We start from the raw sequence: 22,757 nt of genomic DNA, 5'->3' as shown, positions 1-22,757 counted from the left end.
CTTTCATAGGAGAGCCCTGAGGTGTAGCTGGGACGTGGACTCCCATCCCAGGACCACGGCGGTAAGGAAAGTTTTCAGGACTATATTTTTCACATAACACTTGCATAAAACTCCTTCCAGTAGGCTGATCCATCTTCCTTTCCTAAAATTCTACAAGAAACCAAGAAGTCATCAGGATTATTTATTTTCTAATATAAGAAATATTTATTAAGAACTAATTATTTGAGACACGGGCCAGCCGGGCGCCAGCAAGGAGCCGGGCGACGGGGCCCCCAGGGGGGAAGGGTGCCCCTGGGCCTTCAACCACTGAGCGCAGGCCATGGAGCCGAGGCCGGGGGCTGCTTCCTGGGCGGTGCCGACCCCTGCAACAGGCTGAAGCAGCACAGGAGCCCGCGGAGAACAAAAGATAGTAAAATTACTTAAGAAAGAATATAAAGATCTTGAAAAATCGAAGACTAAGTCAGAACTCAACTCAGCAGCCAACATTGCAACATAAATGCGTTTAAAAAAAAAAAAAAAAAAAAAAAAAAAAAAAGGACAGAATGTTGGAATGGCGGCGGCCAGGCCTAGAGTGGCCAGGCACAAGGCAGTGGGAGCCGGGCCTGGAGCAGCAACAGCCAGGGCCCAGAGCAGCAGCAGTCAGAACCAGAGAAGCAACAGCCAGGCCTGGAGCAGCCAGACCTGGGGCAGTGGCAGCCAGGCCTGAGGCGGAGGCGGTCAAGCCCAGGGTGGCCAGTCCAGGAACACCCAGGCCTGGAGTGGCCGGGCCCGGAGAAGCTGGGCCCAGAGCAGCCGGGTCAGGAGCAGCCAGACCCAAAACATCAGCAGCCAAGCCCGGAACATTCAGGCCGGGAACTGCCAGGCTAGGAGCGGCCGGGCCTGGGGCAGCCGGGCCCAGAGCAGCCGGGTTGGGAGCAGCCAGGCACAGAGCAGCAGCAACCATGCTTGGAGCAGCCAGGTCAAGAGCGGCCAGGCCTGGAGCGGCTGGGCCTGAAGCAGCCGGGCCCAGAGCAGCCGGGATGGGTGCGGCCAGGCCCGGAGCAGCAGCAGCCACACCCAGAGCAGCCAGGTCGGGAGCGGCAGTGGCCAGACCTGGAGTGGCTGGTTGTGGAAAGGACCAGAGCAACAGAGGCCAGGCCCGGAGCAGCCAGGCCCGGAAAAGCTCGCTCCTCGCCTGCCTCCGCCCCAAGGCTGCCTCTCAGACATGGCTGGAAACTTTTGGGGGAACTTGAGGGTCTGCTGAATCAAATGAGGAAGGCTTAGATCTGGATGTGTTGAGTTAGTATAGCGCTGGGGTGTTGATCTGTGAGTGTCTTGTGTGGGGCCTGGATGAGATTGGTTGATCTATTTGGAAATGTCTTTTGTGTATCCTTGGGCATGTGGAGGTATTATTGATTTGAGAAAATGCTAAGTAACTGATTTATTATGTGAAAAATGTAAAGTTCTGAAAGTTTAAGGTCTCTTGCCAAAAAGAGGTTTTTAAAGCTAACACCTTAATTTTAATGGAGAAAGGGAATGACAAGCCCTTCCCACCCAGAACAGGTAATCCAATTCCAACCAGCAGCTATGTTTAAACAATGTGTCCATTTACACTTAAATGGCTACACCTTTTGATAGCCTAAGGGCAAATTTACATGTAAACAAGTTTGCACTCAATTCCCAGGGCAGACAAAAAAACAAGGTTTAAAATTAAAAAAAAAACAACAAAAAACTATTTATAAGGCACTAGGCTAGGCACTGCAGACACCTAGGACACGGTCACTGCTCCTAAGAATTCATACTGTGGTGAGACCTTATGACTCAGGACCTTATGACTCATAAAATATCCAATATATTTAAAATTATGACTCAGGAAGGCCACATGTAGACAAGCCAGCAGTATAGTTCAGCACATGATCATCACAATACAGACGAAAAGTGCTACATGACTTCGAGGAAGAGGCCATCATTCTCAACCCAGGGCAACAAGAAGACTGTTGGCTGGTGCATAGGGTTCATGTGCTAAAAATAACAGGAAAAGGACTAAACAGAAAGTAAAGACTAAACATCAGACTAAAGCCATTTGAATGAATCCTCTATTTTTCTCCTCTTCCTCCATAGTAAAAAAAATGTTTAACTGTGTACATAGCTACCTGTATTTAGGAATGACAATATGATTAAGTTCTAGTTGATGAGATAGAAACAAATTATTCTATGTCCACTTCTAGAAATCATCCTTTAAAGAGCCAGAGCCTGGCCAGTTCGGCTCAGTGGTTGAGAGTTGTCCTATGAACCAGGAAGTCACACATAGTTTGATTCCAGGTCAGGGTTGTGTGCTCAATCCCCAGTAGGGAGCATGCAGGAGGCAGCCAATCAATGATTCTCTCTCATCATTGATGTTTTTCTCTCTCCCCCTTTTCCTTCCTCTCTGAATTTTTTTCAAAAAGCCAGAGTATGCTTTTTGCCCGTTATTTTTACTTTTGTTGCTTTTTGCCCAAGTTATTTTTACTTTTGTTGCCTCTGCCCAAGATATATATATATAATTGTGCTGCTGACTGGTTTGGCTCAGTTGAGAGAGAGTCGGCCTGTGGACTGAAAGGTCTCAGTTTCAATTCCGGTCAAGGGCATGTAACTTGGTTGCGGGCACATCCCCAATAGGGGGTGTGCAAGAGGCAGCTGATAGATGATTCTCTTTCATCGATGTTTCTAACTCTCTAGCCCTCTCTCTTTCTCTCTGTAAAAAAATCAATAAAATATATTTTTAAAGAGTTTACTAACTTTTCTTCTAGGAGTTTTATAGTTTCAGGTTTTACATTTAAGTCTCTGGTTTTTAATTTACTTTTGTTTATGGTGTAAGAAGTGATCTAGTCTGATTGCTTTGCATTTATCTGCCCAGTTTCCCCAACACAATTTATTGAATAGACTGACTTTTACAACAATATATGTTCTTGCTTCCTTTGTTGTAGATTAATTGACCATTTAGGCATGGGTTTATTTCTGGGCTCTCTATTCTGTTCCTTGACATGTGTGTCTGTTCTTGTGCCAGTACAAACACTTGTCCACTTGCAGTACCAAAAACTGTATTTGTACAATTTACCAGCTGAGACTACAGACTGTCCCCTTGAGAATACAGGGCTGCCCTGTGGGGATCCTCGTTGAGCTGAAGGACGCAGCCTGTCTCAGCTCTGTCCACGTACAGGGATCAGTGCTACAGTGTCCTCTCCCACAGTCCCGAGTGTGTCACAGCAGATGCAGTCATCTAGGCCTCAGGAAACTTCCAGTTGAAAGGTTATTTTTTTCAATGTAAATTTATCGGAGCAGGGGCTATGTCATCAGCAACAGCACCTCAGCTCTTATCAAAGACTGTCTCAAGCAAATGCCAAGAAAAAATTTAGAAATGTTTAACAAAAAGAAGTTACACTGCTATCTTCCACGCAATTAGCATTTCAAAAGATTAAAGGGTGTGGAGAGGGTGCTGAGCTGTCAGCCTCAGCATAATGGTCACCTGAGATGAAATAGCATCTTTTAACTGGAAGCATCAGGACCACTTCACTTCAAATCTATGCAATTCAAGAGCAATAATCTTATACACAATTTAAATGGAGAAAACTGAGGAATGGTAATATTAAACACATATTAAAATCAAAGTAAGTCCTCGTAAGCAAGTAATCACAGTGCATAGCACCTAGAAAGGTTTTTCTTCATGGTCCCAGGCCTAACAACTCTCCCAGACAGCCTGGGCATCTCCTTCCTTTTCCCCCTAAAGACTTAAAAGCAGTGCCAGTGCCTTCACTGACCACTTTCCAAGAGACTCTATTGAAAAAGCTTCCCAGGAATATAGATAGTGTACACATTAATACATGAGCTTTGAATTAGAAAGTTAAGATTGCAAAATGAATCAGTAACCTAAATCTACCCAAAATCTGTTGAGGCAGTTTAAGGAGGAACAGTAGTGGAAAAGGAAAATTGAAAACCAAGCAGACTGAAAACTGAGGAATCCAGGATGGAAAAAAAAAGATCTTTTAATTAAGCGAAGCCTTTGAAAAGGTTTTTTTTGGGGGTAGGAGGGTAATCTATGTCTTTCTGGGGGAGAAAACAGGTGTCAAATTACACCTGACTAGCTCTCCAGTAGGCATGGTGCTGACACATTTGTAAAAGTGTGCTAAATTGGTGCTTAGTCGGCAGCCTTGAGTCCTGGGTGATGTCACTTGGTCCCATCATCAAGTTGTAGAGTGCGCCTGTGAAAATGTCAACTCCTTTGTGCCTCCAATCCTGACTATACTATGCTCTTGTAAAGGCTGGAGAATGTCCAGGACAAAGAGCATGTTGGTAGGTAACTTCCTCAGTGTACTTTTGCCAAATCCTACATAATAAAAGCCTAATATGCTAAGTGTCCAACTGTTTGTTCGACCGTTCGACCAGTTGCTATGACGCACTGACCATCAGGAGGCAGATGCTCCAACAGGTAGGTTAGCTTGCTTCTAGGTTAGCAACTGGGCAAGATGGGCTGGACACACCCTGGAGCCCTCCTGCAGTCCCTCCCCAGCCTCGATTGTGCACTGGTGGGGTCCCTCTGCCTGGCCAGTGCCCTCTCACAGTCTGAGACCTCTTTGGGGGATGTTGGACTGCCAGTTTCAGCCCAGTCCCCACAGGCCAGGCCGAGGGACCCCACTGGTGCACAAATCTGGACACTGGGCCTCTAGTAGATTAATATCACAACAGAGCACCCAGTCACCGAAGTACCCTCAAATGCTATCAATTTGCACTTTATATCCCCAAAGGACTAGGTCAAAATTAGTATGAAATTCAAATAGAAAATAGGCCATGTCCAGCACGAAGCAAAAGCTCCACAGTGTACTGTGTGGAGGAGGGTGCAGAGAGTACCCTCAGGCCTGCAGCCACTTCGTTCACTAGACAAGTTAAATGTGTTAATGAATGTTAGCCAAATATTTCATCCAAATTACCCAACTATCCAAACTACTGTGCTCTGGAACATATGGGCTCCAGAGGCAGAGGTGACAGTCATAAAAAAGCCCATGGGATCTGGGAGGTCAGGCCTGCCTGCCACCTCTTCCTGGGGACTAGCCAGGTGGAGTGGAGCTTCTGCAGCAGGAAGCCACCCCCAGGATCCAGGCTACTGGGACAGGAAACAATTCTGAAAAATAAACTGCAGTAATTCTCTTAAAATATGCATTAGTTTAGGAGAAGGCTACATCTCCAGGAAGAGTTTTCACAGCAAAAACATAGTGGAGACCAGGGAAACATTCTCAAGTAGTTTAAAACTACTGTCAGTCACTTGACATGAAGCCACTTACACACAACTAACCCATCTCATCTACTCATCAGAGAAGGGCAGAAAAAACTACACTCCAAAAGCCACCTGCTGCCAGAAACCAATCATTATCTCACTAATAGAAAGATGTAAAAGGCTGGTCAACCTAGAAGCTCTGAAAGGTCAGAGCCAACCACTCCCTATCTAATTGAGACAATGGTAACTGAGGCAACTTCCCCATCTTGAAATCATGTAAATCCTTACTGATATGATAATCCAATTATTACCTGCCTAAGGACATTGGGTTTCTCCCGAAGCTGCTTAATAAATACATCAAAGGTAAAACAATATCGGGTATGGGCAGGACATATGAATACGTCCTTGAAATATATGTTGCGCACTGAAACCGGCGGGACGTATATTTCCGAACAACAAAGGTATTAGTCATCCATACATGTCTCGACATGAATTTAAGACACGGAAGGAATCAGTATAATTTCGCTATTGAGAGTGGTGGACGTGTTCTGGGTGAGCAGTGACGGGTACGTACTTACACTTACCTATTTTCGTATTATATATTATTTACTTATATTTTTTATATCTCCAACCTTTATATAATAGGAAAACATATAAAATTGATCCAATCATCAATTTGTCAGGAAAGTTTAAAAGTTTTTATGTATGTGAACAAGAAATATGCGTAGATGAATCTCTTATTATGGAAAGGGAATTTATCTTGGAAACAATATATATCTACAAAAAGAGCTAGATTTGGAATGAAGTTGTTTATTTTGAGTGAAAGCCAATCTGGATACATACAAAATATAATTTTATACACAGGCAAGGACACAAATTATGGTTCGAACTACCCACAAGAAAAACAATCAACAAGAATGGTTTTGGAGTTAACACATGACTTACTGAATAAAGGGTATAGGATTTACTTAGATAATTTCTATACGTCAATTCATTTGGCTGAACTCTTGTGTCAAAACAATACAGACATTGTTGGAACAATGAGGATAAACAGAGTCGGAATCCCCAGTGAAATAAAAACAAAAAAATTATAGAAAAATGAACATATAGTAAGAATCAAAGACAAACTTATGGTTTTAAAATGGAAAGATAAAAAAGACGTATTGATGCTCAGTTCTATTCATAATGACGAAAAGACAATGATTGAAAAGAGAGGAAGAAGGCAAGAAAAACCGAATGTTGTCCTGGATTATAACAAGAATATGGGCGGCGTAGATTTGGGAGATGGAGTTATGATGACCTACACGGCTACCCGTAACAGGGTAAAAAAATTTTATAAAAAATTTTTTCTACCATTGATATATGCTGCTTCAGTGATATTATATACAAAAAAAGATAAAGCTCATTTGGATCGATAACACTTTTTGATAGAGTGTGTAGAGAAATTGGTAGATAACAACATAGTGAAAACTCACCCAAAGACATCAACAAGCAGCTCTACATCTAAACCATCACGCTTAGTTGAAAGGCATTTTCCAGAACAAATGAAAAGCGATATAGGAAAACTAAATCCAGAAAACGCCGAGTTTGCTACAAAAAAGGTGTTAGGAAAGAATCTACATACTGGTGTCCGGATTGTAAGGTAGCACTATGTATCAACAATTGTTTTAAAATATATCACACGGAAGTTGAGTTTTGAATTTTTACATCTATATTTCAATTTTTTAAACTCAATATTTCTATTTGTGTGCTTTTGTTTATTGTTCTGTAATTGTTAACTTTTTTATATTTTTTATTGTGTATAGAAATAAAAAATATATATTTTTTGTAATCTTTATAATTGTAAAATTTATAATTTTTTAATTCGATGTTTCCATTTTTTTGTTGGTATTCTTTTCTATTTGTTTATAAGTTTGTATTTTTCTTTGTGCTTTATATATAAACGAAAAAATATATATTTCATTTATTTTAATTAAGTATAAATAAAAAATATATAATATAAAATTACGTCCACTGGGCGTGACATACTGACACGTCCTAGTGAAAGAGTATGCGCCCGTTGTACGTTGCGTAATTAAAAAGCGAACTCCCCGGTTAACAGGTTAAGGGTAATGGGTGTATCCCATAGCCTCAATAAAAGGGACAGCAAGGCCAGAGCCTAGTGGTAGTCTTCCCACTAGAGGTGGACTCCCGCCTGGCCCCCCAAATTAACTCTTTTCCAGTCTCTTCATTTTAGTGTGCAGCCTTCTCCAGAAACTGGACCCTGAGTGGGCCCTGAACCACGCGGGTCGTATTAAAAGATCCCATAACCTGCCCATATTTTGTTTCCAATTATTTAAAAACAAAACTTAGGTTAATCAGTTTAGATGAAGATTCTACAATTTCACTTTTAGGTTCCTTTGGTCAGATGACATTTCATTCTGGTCATTTTTCTCCACTTAAATGTCTAGTTCCTTTATAAGACCATTTAAGAATGAAAATCTCTTTACTATTTGTTTAATAAAAATAGAGAGCAAATATAATCAGTTAACTTTGCTATCTCTCTTGGGTACCTTACCAATTATTTCCCCATTCATCTAACATATATAAAAGCCTAAGTGACCGGCTGACCATTTGACTGGCTGACCGGTAGCTAGGATGTGCACTGACCAGCAGGGGGCAGTCGCTCAATGCAGGAGTGGAAACCACAGGCATAGAAACACGAACAGACTGATGAATCTCAGAGGGAAGGGAGTGGGTTTGGCACGATCCCCGCAGGCCAGGCCAAGGAATCCCACCATTGCACAAATCGGTGCACCAGGCCTCTATAGTGAATTTATAAAAACAAATGTCCTCACAGAGCTTCAAGTCTTACTTAGTTCTGTTCCACAAACAGGAAGCAGATGGTGCATTTGTGCCAAACACTTTGTATTTCTGCCGAACACTGTGTGGAGCACTAAAGAAGTGAGTGAGGAAAGCCCAAACTCTGTCCTTAGGACAGCCACAACCTACAAGAACAAGGAAGGCCACACAGAACAAGAAAGGAGGTGAAACCTGAGGCACTTGAAGGATGTTGAAGATTAGGTTAACGGTGGACAGCATTGCAGGCACAGGAAATAATACAATGTGACCAGGCACAGGAGACATCAAGCACTGGCCAGGGAGCTAGCTGTATAGCTGAACCATGAAATACATGTTGGGGGAAGCAGGACATGTGACTGCAGGGTGGATGGGAGACTCCACTTGTGGCTCAAAGAGATAAGAGTAAGAAAAATGTTGATAGATCACCCTGAACAGTGCAAAGATGGGGGTTACCAATCGTTATGCAGAATATAAAGAGGTAAAAAATGGTGAGAATTTTAAAGCCCCTGGGCAATTAGTTTATTCATCTTGGGGAAGCATTTTCAGGACAGACAATTGGTACACACGGCAAGCTAAGGCAATAGTGAAGACAGTGAGTGCAGACCAGGCCTTTGAGAAGCTTCAATGAAAGCAGAAGAGATGGGACAATGGATGAAGAAAAACCAAATGTTCAGAGAGTTTTTACAGCTTGTTCTTTTTTTAAATTGGTAAGAGAGATATTAATAGGCTGAGTTCTTTGGGGGCAAGGTGCAGGAGGTCAATAATAACAAAATAAATCTGTGGAAGGAATCTCTCAGAGACCATCGAAGAATCTTTTAAGATTACAGTCTTTCTCAATTTTTCCAAGTATTTTTTTAAAATTATTTTTAAGCTGATTTAACTTTGCTTTGTGGATTTTTTACCTCATATGGGGAAGCTTCCTTTTATAAAAAATCCTCACTGTACTCAAACACTGCTAGTATCTTGGACATTTTAGGTTAGCTAGGATTTTTGTTCATTTCTTTTCCAAATTTTTCTGATCTTCAGCATAAGTATATCTCAATAAAACACAATTACTCTAGGAAAACATATGTGTGTTATATGTTTTTCCCTCCAAGAAAGATTAAATACATGAATTACTAAAGATCTATTAATAAGCTTTTTTCTAGCTCAGGCTGGGTTGTTCAGTTGGTTGGAGGTTTGCCCCATTTTCAAAAAAAGGTTGCGGTTGGATTCCCAGTAAGGGCACGTACCTGATTAGGGTGTGTTCAGGGGGCAACCAATCAATGTTTCTCTCTCCCCTTCCCCCTTTCTCTCTCCCTAAAGAGAGAAAAATCAATAAAACATATCCTTAGGTGAAATTTTTTTTTTAAGTTTTTTTCTAAATAATTGCTTTAAAAATACAACTATACACATTCTGAAATTTTTAAATGTTCAATTGCTTTAAAAATACCAGTGATTTACATTCTGATTTTTTTAACTATTTAACAGGAAAAAAAAAAACCACACCTATTACACCATACAGTTTCTGTGTAGATGTACTTTTCCTTTTTATCAGCTAAGTCAAGCATGGAAGTAAGTGTTGCCCAAGCCTGCCCTTATCAGTAGCATGTCTAGCGCCACAGCCACACCTGGAAGCTTTGGTAACGGATTCAGCAAGTAGAGGAAACGGAGGATGCTCCTATGGTGCATAAGTTTCCAGACAATTTCTCCTGCAATGTAGGTATGTACTTTTTACACAAAGATTGAGTTACTTTACATATATAACTTTGTAAAATGCCTTTTCATTAAGTAGCTCATGAAAAACTTTATCACTAAACATAAATCTACATTATCATTTTTAAGGTTTGTAGAGTATTTCATTAAGAACCTTTTACTGCTGAAGTCATAAAAACACTTCAGGGACATTATCCAAGTCAATATAATTAGGCTAGACAGTTTCACTCTTAATTTCATTTATAGGTAAACCTGAAATACTGTCTCAGTACCTTTTCTAAGCATTAGGTGATATTAGAGTCCCAGGGCAGGAATTTATGAATGGGTGGGGTCCCTAGGCTTGACCGGAGATAGGGCCAATCAGGCAGTCTCACCCAGCCCCAATCAGGGCTGGGCTGATAGGGCCTGCAGGCGGGTGGGGGAGGGGGGTAGAAAGAAGAGGGAAGGGACAGGGGAGGTTGGCCTACTGCAGGAGGTTGACTGTGGGAGCACACTGACCACCAGGGGGCAGCTCCTGTGTTGAGTGTCTGGCCCCTGGTGGTCAGTGTGCGTCACAGTTCTGGTCATTTGGCTGTAATGGTTGCTTAGGTTTTTATAGACTAGAGGCCCAGTGCACGAAAATCGTGCAGTGTGGGGGGAAGGTATCCCTCAACCCAGCCTGCAGCTTCTCCAATCTGGGACTCCTCAAGGGATGTCAGGCAACCGGGCTGATCAGGGGAAGGCACCAGCCCCATTACCCCACTACTGTAGCCACTGCCAGCTATTGCATCCCCTAAGGTGTTTTCATCAACACAGACTCTAGTCCCTTCACTGTGAAAAAAATGACAACTTTCTTTAGGCTTTTTCAAGATGTATCTTTCATAGGATATGACAGGTTTTTTTTGTTTTGGTTTTTTTTTTAGCCTCATCTGAGGCTATGTTTCCACTGATTTTTAGAGAGTATGGAAGAGAGAGAGAGAGACAGAAACATCCACGAGAGAGGGACACTTTGATTGGTTGCCTCCTGCACGAGCCCTGACCTGGGCCCCAACCAGGGAGGAGCCTGTAACCTAGGTACATGCCCTTGATCAGAATCGAACCCGGACCCTGCGGTCAGCAGGCCAAGGCTCTAACCCCTGAACCAAACCAGCTAGGGCAGTAGGGGACCTTCATTTTTTCCCCTCCAGGAATGTGGTGGAAAAACCCTAGATCACCTTCTTGGATTCTTATAACCCAAACTACCAAGAACACAGCAAGTGGCAGCCTATAGGGAGCTTAGCCAATGAGCTGTCAGAGAAGGTATTTACTCTCAAACTGGTTTGGCTCAGTGGAAAGACCGTGGCTTGCAGACTGAAGGGTCCCAGGTTTGATACCTGTTAGGGGCATGTACCTTGGTTGGAGGCACATCCCCAGTAGGGGGTGTGCAGGAGGCAGCTAATAGATGTCTCTCTCTCACTGATATTCTCCCCTCTTCTCCGTAAAAAAAAAAAAAATAAATAAAAAAAAATGTATGTTTTTTAAAAAGTGTATCCTGTGCAGCTCATACAGCCCATGGGTTGTGTCCACTGGGCTCGGGGTGTGTCCCTGCCACCCCGTGGTGGCCCCCGGGGTCTTGGCACACCCTGAGGCCAGCAGCCATCCCCCTGTGGAGGGCGCTGGGTTGGGGGCATGGACTCAAACCGCTGCTTGGTGCGGGAGCATTTGCAAGTGGCTGGGGAAGGGGAGAGAACATCCCCATCTCCAAAGGCCTCCGAGGCCAGCAGCCAGCCCCACCATGGGCCTCAGGCTGGGGACATGCAGGGACCCTGAGCTGCACACGGCGGTGACTGCCAGGATCTCAGCACAACCCAGAGGCCAGCAGCCAGCCCCATCGTGAGCGCTGGGCTGGGGGCGTGGACCCAAACCGCTGCTTGGTGCAGGAGCATTTACAAGCAGCTCAGGGGATGTTCCTGCCCCTCCAGGCAGCTTGGAACCTTCACTCACAGGGTCCGAGTGACCAGGGGGCATTCTGGGAACCCTGCCGCTCAGGACCTAAGCTTGGGCCTATAGACTAGGAGTGGCTGTGTGCGTAGCGAAGGTACGGTCAATTTGCATGTTTCTCTTTTATGAGAGGATAAATTGATGCCTTCTTGAGATAAAAAGAAAGGAAAGTAAACTAATTCAAATAAACTTTCAGAATTATTCTGTATAATTATAGTTCACCAATTCACAAATTTATGCATTCCAAGTGAAAACTTGAGTGTAACTGATAATCCATTATCATGACACACCATGTCATAACCTGCTATGAACCACCATTTTTCAGTCTTTCTCAACTGTATACTACACCACATTTAAATGTAACAAAGTAGCACATCAACTTTGCAAGACACAATTTAAAAAAAAAAAAATCCAACATTGCCAACTGAAATGAGAATTCAGACTCTCGCTTAGTCCTTGAATTATGCTGTTGGTAAGTCACTGCTATTACCTTCCTTGCTTCTCACAGCACTGACTCTCTCTAATAGTACCAGATGTTAAAATATCCAACTCACACTCTTTAGTCCAAAGATGTCTAGAGCTGTAACTCTGTTATCAGGAAGTACAGCCTCAGACCTGTATGTATTTTCTACAATGCACATGAGGCATATTTGATATTGAAAAAAGAGAAAGCTTTCTCATTTACAACTGCACATTTGCAAATATGACTGACATGCTTGCCGTATATAAACATAGCGCTTAGAATTTCTGATCCAAATGCACTAACCCAAGAATTTTAAGATTCTGATGAGAAAGCATTTGAGAGGAAACAAAAATTAAGAAAATATTGCTATTTAGACTGAAGTACCTTTGTGCAAAAATACTTCTAAGCACTTCTTTCTTGATTTTCATAGATTCATGTCCAGAAATGTTGACATAAATCATTGCCTATATCGCCATTAAATTAGGCATTCTAAAGTACAGAAAAGCACTTTCCAAAAACTTTCAGCAAGAACAACAAAAGCAGTTTACCTTCTCTACATCCTTTCATTCCACTGCATCCAAGGCAGAGTCCTACCCTGGCTGCACCTCCAGCTCCTCCACAAACTGGCTACACACCCTTTCTACCCGCCCAGACTCAATTTGGGAAAATCCCAAGGCTTGTTGTACTTACTCAAAACTCAGGAGTAGATACATTTACTCCCAAGTTCATGTTCCTCCCAAAGCCAGGTGCCCCACACCGAGATTAACAATCGTGTTAAAGCCTCGCAGTCTTCCACAGCCAGCCTCCGAGACCGACAAACCGACACTTCCGTTTCCAGCTCTGACACTGAGGTGACTGCTCAGGTTTCTGTGGCCCAAGCAGCATGAGTCAGACTTTGTGGGCCCTAATCTACTGAGTCATGCCGTCTTTACTAATAAACAAGTATTTCATGTCAACAATATGGGGCATCACCCAAAATCATAGAAATACAACTTATTAAAATATATGAGAACTACTACACCTCAAATACCTCTTGTAACTACATCAAATTGAATCACAAACTAAGCAGCAATACTGATGGTTTAGTCACCAAAAGGGAAAAAATACTCCTAACTTCTTCCTGCCAAAAAAGCAATGAATATTCATTTCTTGAATGGATTCATTTCCATCAGAAGAAAACTATGTGCAAGCTATCTCTGTGGTGAGCACACAAGTTCAAGGTTACTCATTACTCAGCTGTTTACAGGACAGATAGTGGCCATTATCTCTACTCCTGAGCAGCAATGGAAGCGATTAAGTTAAAATGAGGCCTTCTAGAGGAGTGCTTTTCAACCTTCCTCATCTCATGACACATATAACCTAATTACTAATAGTTTACGGCACATTATATTTTTTTGCCAATCTGACAAAAAGTAGGTATAATTTTTATTCAGTCACGGTGGACAGCTATGGTTGTGTTGGCTGTTGTCATTTTTTTATTTGACAATCTAAGAGGTCAGTGCCCCTGACTAAATAGTCAGGTATTGCATGTTTTAAAAATGATTACTGCACTCCAGTTGGAAACTGGTGTTCTAAAGGAGTTTGCAAACCATTCTGGCTCATAACCAGGTATTGCCAGAATGTTAATCAGCTACACAGAGTTTACAGGTCATTAAAAAATTCACTAATCCTTTCTGGCCAACATGGCTCAATGGTTGAGCATTGACCTATGAACCAGGAGCTCACAGTTAAATTCCCAGTCAGGGCACATGACCAGGTTGCAGCTGAATTCCCCAGTGGGGGGCATGCAGGATAAAGCCGATCAATGATTCTCTCTCATCGCTGATGTTTCTCTCCCTCTCCCTTCCTCTCTGAAAGCAATAAACGTTTAAAAAGTCGCTGTCTTTTCCACATTTAGTGCTGCTACAGCACGGCCTATGGTGGCACTGCCTGGTGGTAACATAAGAGCTGGTTCAGAATCAAGTCGCCTGGTGTAAATCATGACTGTCTACTATGTGTGCCTGTGGGCAAGCTTCTTTAGGTCTTCATTGCCTTGTCCATAAAAGGGGCACAGGGTGCTGAAGATGGTGACAATATGGGTAAAAGTGTTTACTATGGTGCCTGGCACATAGAAGGCATTAGTAAATGCAAGCTTATTATTATTGCTATTACTTCTACTGCGACTCCTATTACTCATACTGTCACCACCCAGGGAACAATGGTAGCAGTAATGCAGGGCTGAGGGACTAGGAAGTTTTGTTAAATAGATTCAATCCAATTGTTTTTGGTCCCAGGTCTATGTTAATTAATGCCAATTAATGATTCAGGCAGTACAAATGTCTGACATTTGTAACAGCATCCCTTCCTAGCTGGAAGATCTGGTCCTGTCCTCTCCACCTATCTAAATGTTATGGATCCCTCAGTGCCCAGATCATTTTTCAGATACCTCCTGGCATAATCATCAGTTTCCCTTGAGCTGAGTTCATGGAATCTATTGCCCAAAATATCCAGTGAGCAACTAACCAATCACATATTGGCATGGAATCTTTTCATTTGTGTCCCATTTATACCACGTTTTTATTTATAAATGGATTTATTTATAAATGGATTCATTTCCATCAGAAGAAAACTATGTGCAAGCTATCTCTGTGGTGAGCACACAAGTTCAAGGTTACTCATTACTCAGCTGTTTACAGGACAGATTGTGCCCATTATCTCTACTCCTGAGCAGCATTATACCACTCGTGCATAATGCTGTGACTTTCATACTTATGCCTGTGTCCTTAGACTGAATAGTTCTTCAGGGTAAGAACCATAATGCTTCTTTGCATGATCGTGGACTGGAACTTTTCACTAAATTGGCACTCAGTAAATATGCTAATCAATGAGTTTACTAATCAATTCTGATTGTGCGCATCAAGTGAATTTTATAAAATATTTAAGCAGGTTTGTTAATAAACTCTGAGAGTATTTATGAACAAAAATGTTTCATATCTACCAATAAGCATGTACTTATGTCTACTTCTCCATGGAGATTCAAAAATAAAGATGACATGACTGAGCAATGAATCCATAGCAGTCAGAAATACCTGCTATCAAGTTTCTGCAAAACCTACAGCTACAATTGTTTTAATACTATTTTATTTTGGTATCCATGCCATCCTCCTACATAATAAACGCCTAATATGCAAAATTGTCCCCTCAACCGAGTTCGACCATTCGCTATGATGTGCGCTTACCACCAGGGGGTAGCGTGAAACATGGCAAGTGTCAGTAACAGGGTGCTGGCAGCAGTGAAGGTGCAGCCAGCTCAGATGGGCCCCTAGGAGAGCGAGGCCAGGCAGGATGGTGGAACAGGTGAGCAGGCAGCGCCAAGGCCAGGTGGGCTCAAGCAGGGGCCCATCTCTCCATAGATGGCGACCAGCGGGAGGGGGGGGGGGGGGAGGAGATGAGGCTAGCTCCCAGATGCTGAGGAAGCCAGGTGGGAGCTCAGTCCCCAACTGATCGCCCCGCAGACAGCAACCAGGGACTGGCAGGCCAGTGGAGACGGGGCCCCAGGCTGAGATGGGGAACTGGGGGAGGGGGGCAGAGACCAATCTCCCACAGTGCCTGGGCAGGGTGCAGCAACCTCTAACCAGCTACCTGGAGGGTAGGTGGCCGGACCGAGGTGTGGTGAGAATGCATGGTATCCACCAAGCTCGCTCTCACCCCCCGGCCTGCCGTCAGGATGCCAGGGCTCAGGCGCCGGGGAAACCCCATGGTCAGGTGCTGGGTGCCAGTGAGGAGCCCGCCCCGCACCCACTCTTCCAGGTGAGCCTGGCTGCTGACGCTGGGGCTGCAGGGGCCGTCAGGCTCCCTGTGGGTTCACGCAGGAGCCAGTCTGCAATGCCTGCCCGGCTTCCGTGCGGTGCCGCTGGGTGGCCCACAGACCCACGCTGCACGCCAGCCAGTGGCGTCTGTCCACACTCACTGCATCTCCATTTGGGGACTCGGGCGCTGTGACTCGGGTGGAGGGGGGCTCGCGGGAGCCCAGGTGCTGCCCAGGGCCAGAAGTCAGCTGGGACCTACCCTTCCATGCCACTTGCTCTGATCGCTGGCCAGGCCTAGGAACTGCACTGGTAAACGAATTTCATGCACCAGGACTCTAGTGTAATTCATATGTAAGAGTTAATAATTTATGTCATACTTCAAAACAATAAATATTTAGTAACTTCAGGTTAATATGTGCATTGCCGGTGAGAATATAACGGTATAGCTGCTATGGAAAACAGAATGATAGATCCTCAAAAAATTAAACATAGAATTACTATACGACCCAGCAATCCTACTTCTGGATATATACCAAATGAATTGAAAGCAGTGACTTGAGTAGATATTTGTACACCAGTGTAACAGCATTATTCACAACTAGAGGCCCAGTGCAGATTCGTGAATGGGTGGGGTCCCTCAGCCCGGTCTGCACCTCTCACAACCTGGGGCCCCCCAGGAGATGTTGGACTGCCAGTTTTGGACTGATCCCCCGAAGTCCAAAACCATCAGTCCGACATTCCTGAGGGGTGTACCATGCCGAATCGGCAGGCGGCCACAGAGCCCAGCCGGGGCCAGGTGCAGCTCCACTACCCCTCTCCCAGCCCTGCTGCAGCTGCTGCCACCGCCGCTCAGGAGCGCTGCCACGGAACCAGGAGAGGCTCCCCCAGCATCAGCTGTGCTCGCCAGCCGTGAGCCCGGTTTCTAGCCGAGCGGAGCTGCTACTGTGGGAGCGCAATGACCACCAGGGAACAGTTACTGCACTGAGTGACTGCCCCCTGGTCAGTGCATGACATAGCGACCGACCATTCTGTCATAATGGACGCTCTAGCTTTTATATAGATTAGAGGCCTGGTGTACAAAATTCATGCATGGGAGGGAGGGGGGGTCATGTCCCTCAGCTGGGCCTGTATCCACTCCAATCCGGGACCGCTGGCTCCTAACCACTCACCTACCTGCCTGCCTTATCACCCCTAATCATTCTCCCTGCCTGCATGACCGCCCTAACCCCTCTGCCTGCTTGATGCCCTAACTGCTCCCTTGCCTGCCTGATCAACCCTAACCAACTCTGCCTGCCTGCCTGATCACCCCTAACCATCCCTGCCTGTAGCCTGATTGCCCCCTACTATTCCCCTGCTGGCCTGATCACCCCTAACTGCCCTCCCTGCTAGCCTGATCGCCCTGCCTCTGCCTTGGCCCCTGCCACCATGGCTTTGTCTGGAAGGACGTCCAGAAGATGTCCAGTCTAATTAGCATATTACCCTTTTATTAATATAGATGGCCAAAGATGGAAACAACACAAATATCTATGAACATATGAATGGATAAATAAGCAAAATGTACATATGATGGAACATTACTCAGTTTTGAAAAGGAAGGAAATTCTCACTCATGCTAACACATGGATGAATCTTGAAGAGACTGCTAAAAGAAATAAGCCAGATGCAAAAGGACAAATACTGTATGAACCCACTTATATGAGTTCTCTAGAGTAATCAAATTCATAGGAACAAAGTAGAATTATGGGTTGGGAAGAGTGAGAAATAGGGAATCATTGATTAATGGATACAGAATTTCAGTCTGGGAATATGAAAAAATCCTAAAGATAGAAGATGGTGATGATTATACAACAATGTGAATGTATTTGATACCACTGAACTGTACACTTAAACGTGATAAAAATGAGCCCTGGCCATTGTAGCTCAGTTGGTTGGGTGTCATCCATGTTCCATTCCTAGTCTGAGCACATGCCCAGGTTATGGGCTCCATGCCTGGTAGGGGGCATGTAGGAGGCAGCTGACTGATGTGTCACTCTCACATTGACAGTTCTCTCTCCCTCCCTCTCCTTTTCTCTCTAAAAATCATTAAAAATATTTTTTAAAGGATAACATTTTGTTATATATATTTTACCACAAAGGAAAAATATTTCAAAACATTAATAAAATATATAATATGTAAAAAATGAACATAAATCAAGTCCAAAATTTCTGATTCTTACTCTCTCTCAGCACACTTATCAAATTAACACCAACAATTCACTGAAGACTCTCAAACAGTGAGTAGGGGATAAATTAGTCTCAATGAATACATTTTATGGGAAATTTGATTTAAGATCTTTATCTTTTCTTGGACTCCTTCTCACCTCACAACTTAGAAAAACCCAACCCCAGATAAAATCTGAAAGGCAAACTTTATCCTTATGAGAAGAAAATAGTTATATTTTTCTAACTAGTCACGAGGGGAAAAAAGTACAACACAATTCCACTTACCTGTATTAAAATTTCAAATCCAGAGGAACCATAGGTAAACACCTGAACTTGCTGCCTCGCACAACCACTGAAAAACTACAACTAAAAGACAAAATGGAAATCATCCAGAACCACAGGAAGGCTGGCTGAGTGCAAATTCAACAACCAGAAGGAAAGAGAAAAGCACATTGAGTCCAGGAGAAGGTTTGGAGGTGTCGAAGTATAGCGCACAGGTATGGAGGTGAATGTGGAAAAGGGCTGACAACTGGGCATGCTGTTGTCTTTTTCAATCAGGAAAGAGATACAAGCTCCTGCTGCTCTGAATTCCAGGACCAGCGAGATTCTGGGGACCCAGACTCATATGGGGAGAAACTGGGCTGTCTGGCATCAGGCTGAAACACAAGAGCAGCTTTCTCTCAGAGGTGCTTGCAAAGATCATTGTTCCTGCATGGTGCCATGAGACACAGAGACCCAGGGACCTCTTCTGGGCAGGGCTGATGGTCACCCATTGCTATTTGCTCATCCCTGGTGATTCCCTGAGACCCCACCCCACCCAAGCTGTGTGCAGAGGCTTTTGCATATGAATGGCCTGGCCTTTTGCAACATAAAACCGAACAAACTGCAGCTGGGTAAGAGAGCCGCAGAGCCTCCAAAAGAAGGCCCAAGGCTGGACAGCAGCTGACATTGCTTCACAGCTGGGCCTCATCTGGGCACCTCCAAACCCCAAACAAAGAGGAGGGATCTGAAGATCTCTCTGTAGCTTCTGCTGGGTGGCCTCAGACAGTGGTTGGCTTTGCACCTCCTTGGAGATCCAAAAGCCAGTGTACCCAGTGGTCAAAGTGAGACCATCCAGATTACAACTCTTCACATCCATAAGAGACACACACTCAAGGAGGCAGACTCAGTGAGCACCAAAGCCCCCTGAAGCAAGTCTTATCTCATAACGGTGTATCCAGCACAGAAGTTCTCCCATTGTAGGCACAACTGGTCCTCACAGCCAATTGGCCTGGAGGTCAATTCCTCCCAGTGATACTAATAGCAATCAAGGGTTAACTACAAGACTGTGCACACAGCCCACAAAGGGGTGCACCCAGAGTGTCCACCTCAGGGGGAGGCTGAGCCACTGGGCCTATAGGACACCTAGCACACAAAGCCACTCTATCAACACAGGGAAGCAGCCAAAATGTGGAGACAAAGAAACAGGTCACAAATGAAAGAAATGGAGGAAAGCAAGCTACTGGATATAGAGTTAAAACCACAATTATAAGGTTATCAAACAATCTTCTAGAAACCTCTGAGAAATTTAGTGAGACCCTCAAGGATATAAAAAAGGACCAACTAGAAATCAAGCATACACTGACTGAAATAAAGAATAATATACAGAGATCCAACAACAGACTAGAGGATCCCAAGAATCAAGTCAAAGATTTGAAATACAAAGAAGCAAAAAACACCAACTGGAAAAACAAAAAGAAAAGAGAATCCAAAAATATGAAGATAGTGTAAGGAGACTCTGGGACAACTTCAAGCATACCAACATCACATGATGCGGGTGCCAGAAGAAGAGAGAGCGCAAAATGTTGAAAACCTATTTGAAGAAATAAGGATAGAAAACTTCCCCTACCTGGTCAAAGAAATAGACTTATAAGTCCAAGAAGCACAGAGAACCCAAAACAAGAGGAATTCAAAGAGGATCATACCAAGACACATCATAATTAAAATACCAAGAGCAAAAGACAAAGAGAGAATATTAAAAGCAGCAAGAGGAAAACAATTAATTACCTACAAGGGAGTGCCCATACGACTGTCAGTTGATTTCTCAAAAGAAACTATGCAGGCCAGAAGGGAGTGGCAAGAAATATTCAAAGTGATGAATAGCAAGAAACTACAACCAAGATTACTCTACCCAGCAAAGCTATCATTTAGAATTGAAGGTCAGATAAAGAGCTTCACAGATAAGAAAAAGCTAACGAAGTTCATCACTGCCAAACCAGTATTATATGAAATGCTGAAGGGTATTCTTTAAGAAGAAAAAGTTAAAGATAGAAATTATGAACAACAAAGGAACAACAATATATATCTATCAACAAGTGAATCTAAAAATCAAGTGAATAAAAAAAATCTGATGAACAGAATAAACTGGTGAATGAATCAGGAGCATAGAAAGGGAGTGGACTGCCGAAACCTGTTTGGCTCAGTGGATAGAGCATCGGCCTACGAAAGGTCCCAGGTTTGATTCTGGTCAAGGGCATGTACCTTGGTTGCGGGCACATGCCCAGTAGGGGGTGTGCAAGAGGCAGCTGATCGATGTCTCTCCCTCATCGATGTTTCTAGCTTTCTATCCCTCTCTCTTTCACTCTGTAAAAACTCAATAAAATATATTTTTTTAAAAAGAAAAAAGAAAGGGAGTGGAATGACAATTCTCGGGGGGAAGAGACTGGGCAAAAATCGTATACCTATGGATGAGGACAGTGGGGGGCAAGAGCAGAGGGTGGGTTGGGAACCTGGTGGAGGGGAGTTATGGGGGAGGGAGGAGGAACAACTGTAATAATCTGAACAATAAAGATTTGTTTAAAAAAATCAAATCCATAGATAATTAATCATCATATTGTATAGGGCCACATACATGTGGTAAAAACTATAAAGAAAAGTCAGAGACTATTAAGCACAAAATTCAGTTATGATATCCTTGGAGAGTGGGGATATATAATCAGGGACAAAAACAACTCTTGTTTTCATCCTTAAACCTGCTCCTCCTCCACCAGTCCTACCTTCAGAGTCATTAGATTTGTCTTCCTCTCACACCCCATGTAATTAATCAGCAAGACCCATCAATTGCCTCTAAAACACCCCAATTCTTTCCATCTTCATCACTTTATCTGGTTCAAGCCTCCATCAGCCTCTCATTCAGGACTGCACAATTCCTTCTCCACAAAGCAGCCAAGTGATCTTTTCAAAATTTAAGTCGAATCATGTCCTTGAAACTCTCCAATGGCTTCCCTTTACACTTAGGAAAAGTGCAATCTCTTTATCACAGTCTCAGGCCTTCCTTTAATCTGTTCTCTACCCCCTAACCCTGCTGCTTCCACTCTTTCCCTCACCTATTGGGAGTCTCTGGCCTCGCAGTGGTTCACAGGTACACTGCCCTTTCCCTAGCTCTTGGCTTAGCTGGCTTCACCTCAAATGTAAACAGAAAGGCTATCTTCTCACTGAGGCGGCCTTTGAGGACCCATCAAAAACAGCACCCCTGCTCCTTCCACTCACTCAGCATCTCCCCCTTTTTCACTTGTTATAGCACTTCTGTCTTGGTTCGAGGTTCCTCTCCCCCAGAACCAAACCCACAGAAGCAGCAGCCATTGGTCTGGTCCAGTGTTACAGGAAACAGTATCTGCCACGTGGCAACAGCACTCGGATGAATGAAAAGTAAATGTTACTGAGAGTAAACATGAAGTGAAAATCAAGTACACCCATCAGGAGTGTGACAGGAGGGAAAGGGACTACTGACAGCCACTGGACACGCTTTAATCTCAGAGAGTTTTATTTTTAATACTCCATCTCTCAAGTACCAGTAACAGGTGCCAGTCAGCCAGGCTTCACAGGCCCAGCCCTGCGCTCCAGCCACTGTGCCATCAGCTCCCATCTCCTATCTGTTGCTGTGAATCCTCACCTGAGGATATTTCCCACTGATGTTTAGAGAGGGAGTGAGGGGAAGATTGGTTGCCTCCCCCACGAACCTAAACTAGAGCTGGGGATCCAACTGCAACCCAGGTACATGCCCTTGACTGGGAATAGAACTGTGATCCTTTGGTGTGCAGGGTGACACTCTAACCAGCGAGCACACTGGTCAGGCCTAAATCTTCTGTTTTCCGAATACTATGATTAAGAGCGTGAGGTTCAGCTTGGCCTGAGTTCAATTACAAATCAACACTGAAATCTGAGCAAGTTACTAACCTCTCTATGCCCATTTCCTCATTTGTAAAATGGAACTATTAATAGTTATTTCATAGTCATAGTGAAGATTAAAGGTTTTTAAAACATCTAGCTGTACCTGTCATGTGGGAAGTAGTCAATAATAGTAGTTATGATGGAAGTTGAGAGTAGAAAAATTCCAAAAATATGAGAAAGCTTATCTGAGTCAAATTACAATTAAACATCTCCCACCTCTAATAGGTGGACTAATTATTTCAAATGTACTGGAACATACACTAGGATAAAATCCTTTCCCTCCAAGAGACAAATGGACACAAAGCCCTTTGAGAACTCAGAGCGACCCTCCTCATGAAGAGCGAGTCCTAAAAGAGAGCCACGCTGGCCCTAT

At 43.7% G+C, this 22,757-nt stretch overlaps 1 protein-coding gene across 3 annotated transcripts in view; it reads right to left on the bottom strand.

Moving 5' to 3' along the window:
• TBCEL (tubulin folding cofactor E like) overlaps positions 1 to 22,757 on the bottom strand; it is a 70,577-nt gene that overhangs the window by 42,565 nt on the left and 5,255 nt on the right. Inside the window, exons 1-2 of one of the 3 annotated variants that reach the window (XM_045572345.1) lie at positions 12,876 to 13,027; positions 1 to 150 (exon numbers count right to left, since the gene is read on the bottom strand). In XM_045572345.1, the coding sequence (XP_045428301.1) occupies positions 1 to 133 (133 nt within the window). In that variant the 5' untranslated portion in view covers positions 134 to 150; positions 12,876 to 13,027. Of the gene's footprint in view, positions 151 to 12,875; positions 13,028 to 22,757 lie in introns of those variants that run through there. The other 2 variants (XM_045572346.1, XM_036412610.2) reach the window with 2 other exon arrangements.

Source organism: Pipistrellus kuhlii, unplaced genomic scaffold, assembly GCF_014108245.1.
Source record: "Pipistrellus kuhlii isolate mPipKuh1 unplaced genomic scaffold, mPipKuh1.p scaffold_m20_p_45, whole genome shotgun sequence".
In the NCBI taxonomy this organism is placed as follows: Eukaryota; Metazoa; Chordata; class Mammalia; order Chiroptera; family Vespertilionidae; genus Pipistrellus; species Pipistrellus kuhlii.
The sequence above is the reverse complement of the archived record's forward strand: the minus strand, read 5'-3'. Positions and strand labels throughout refer to the sequence as shown.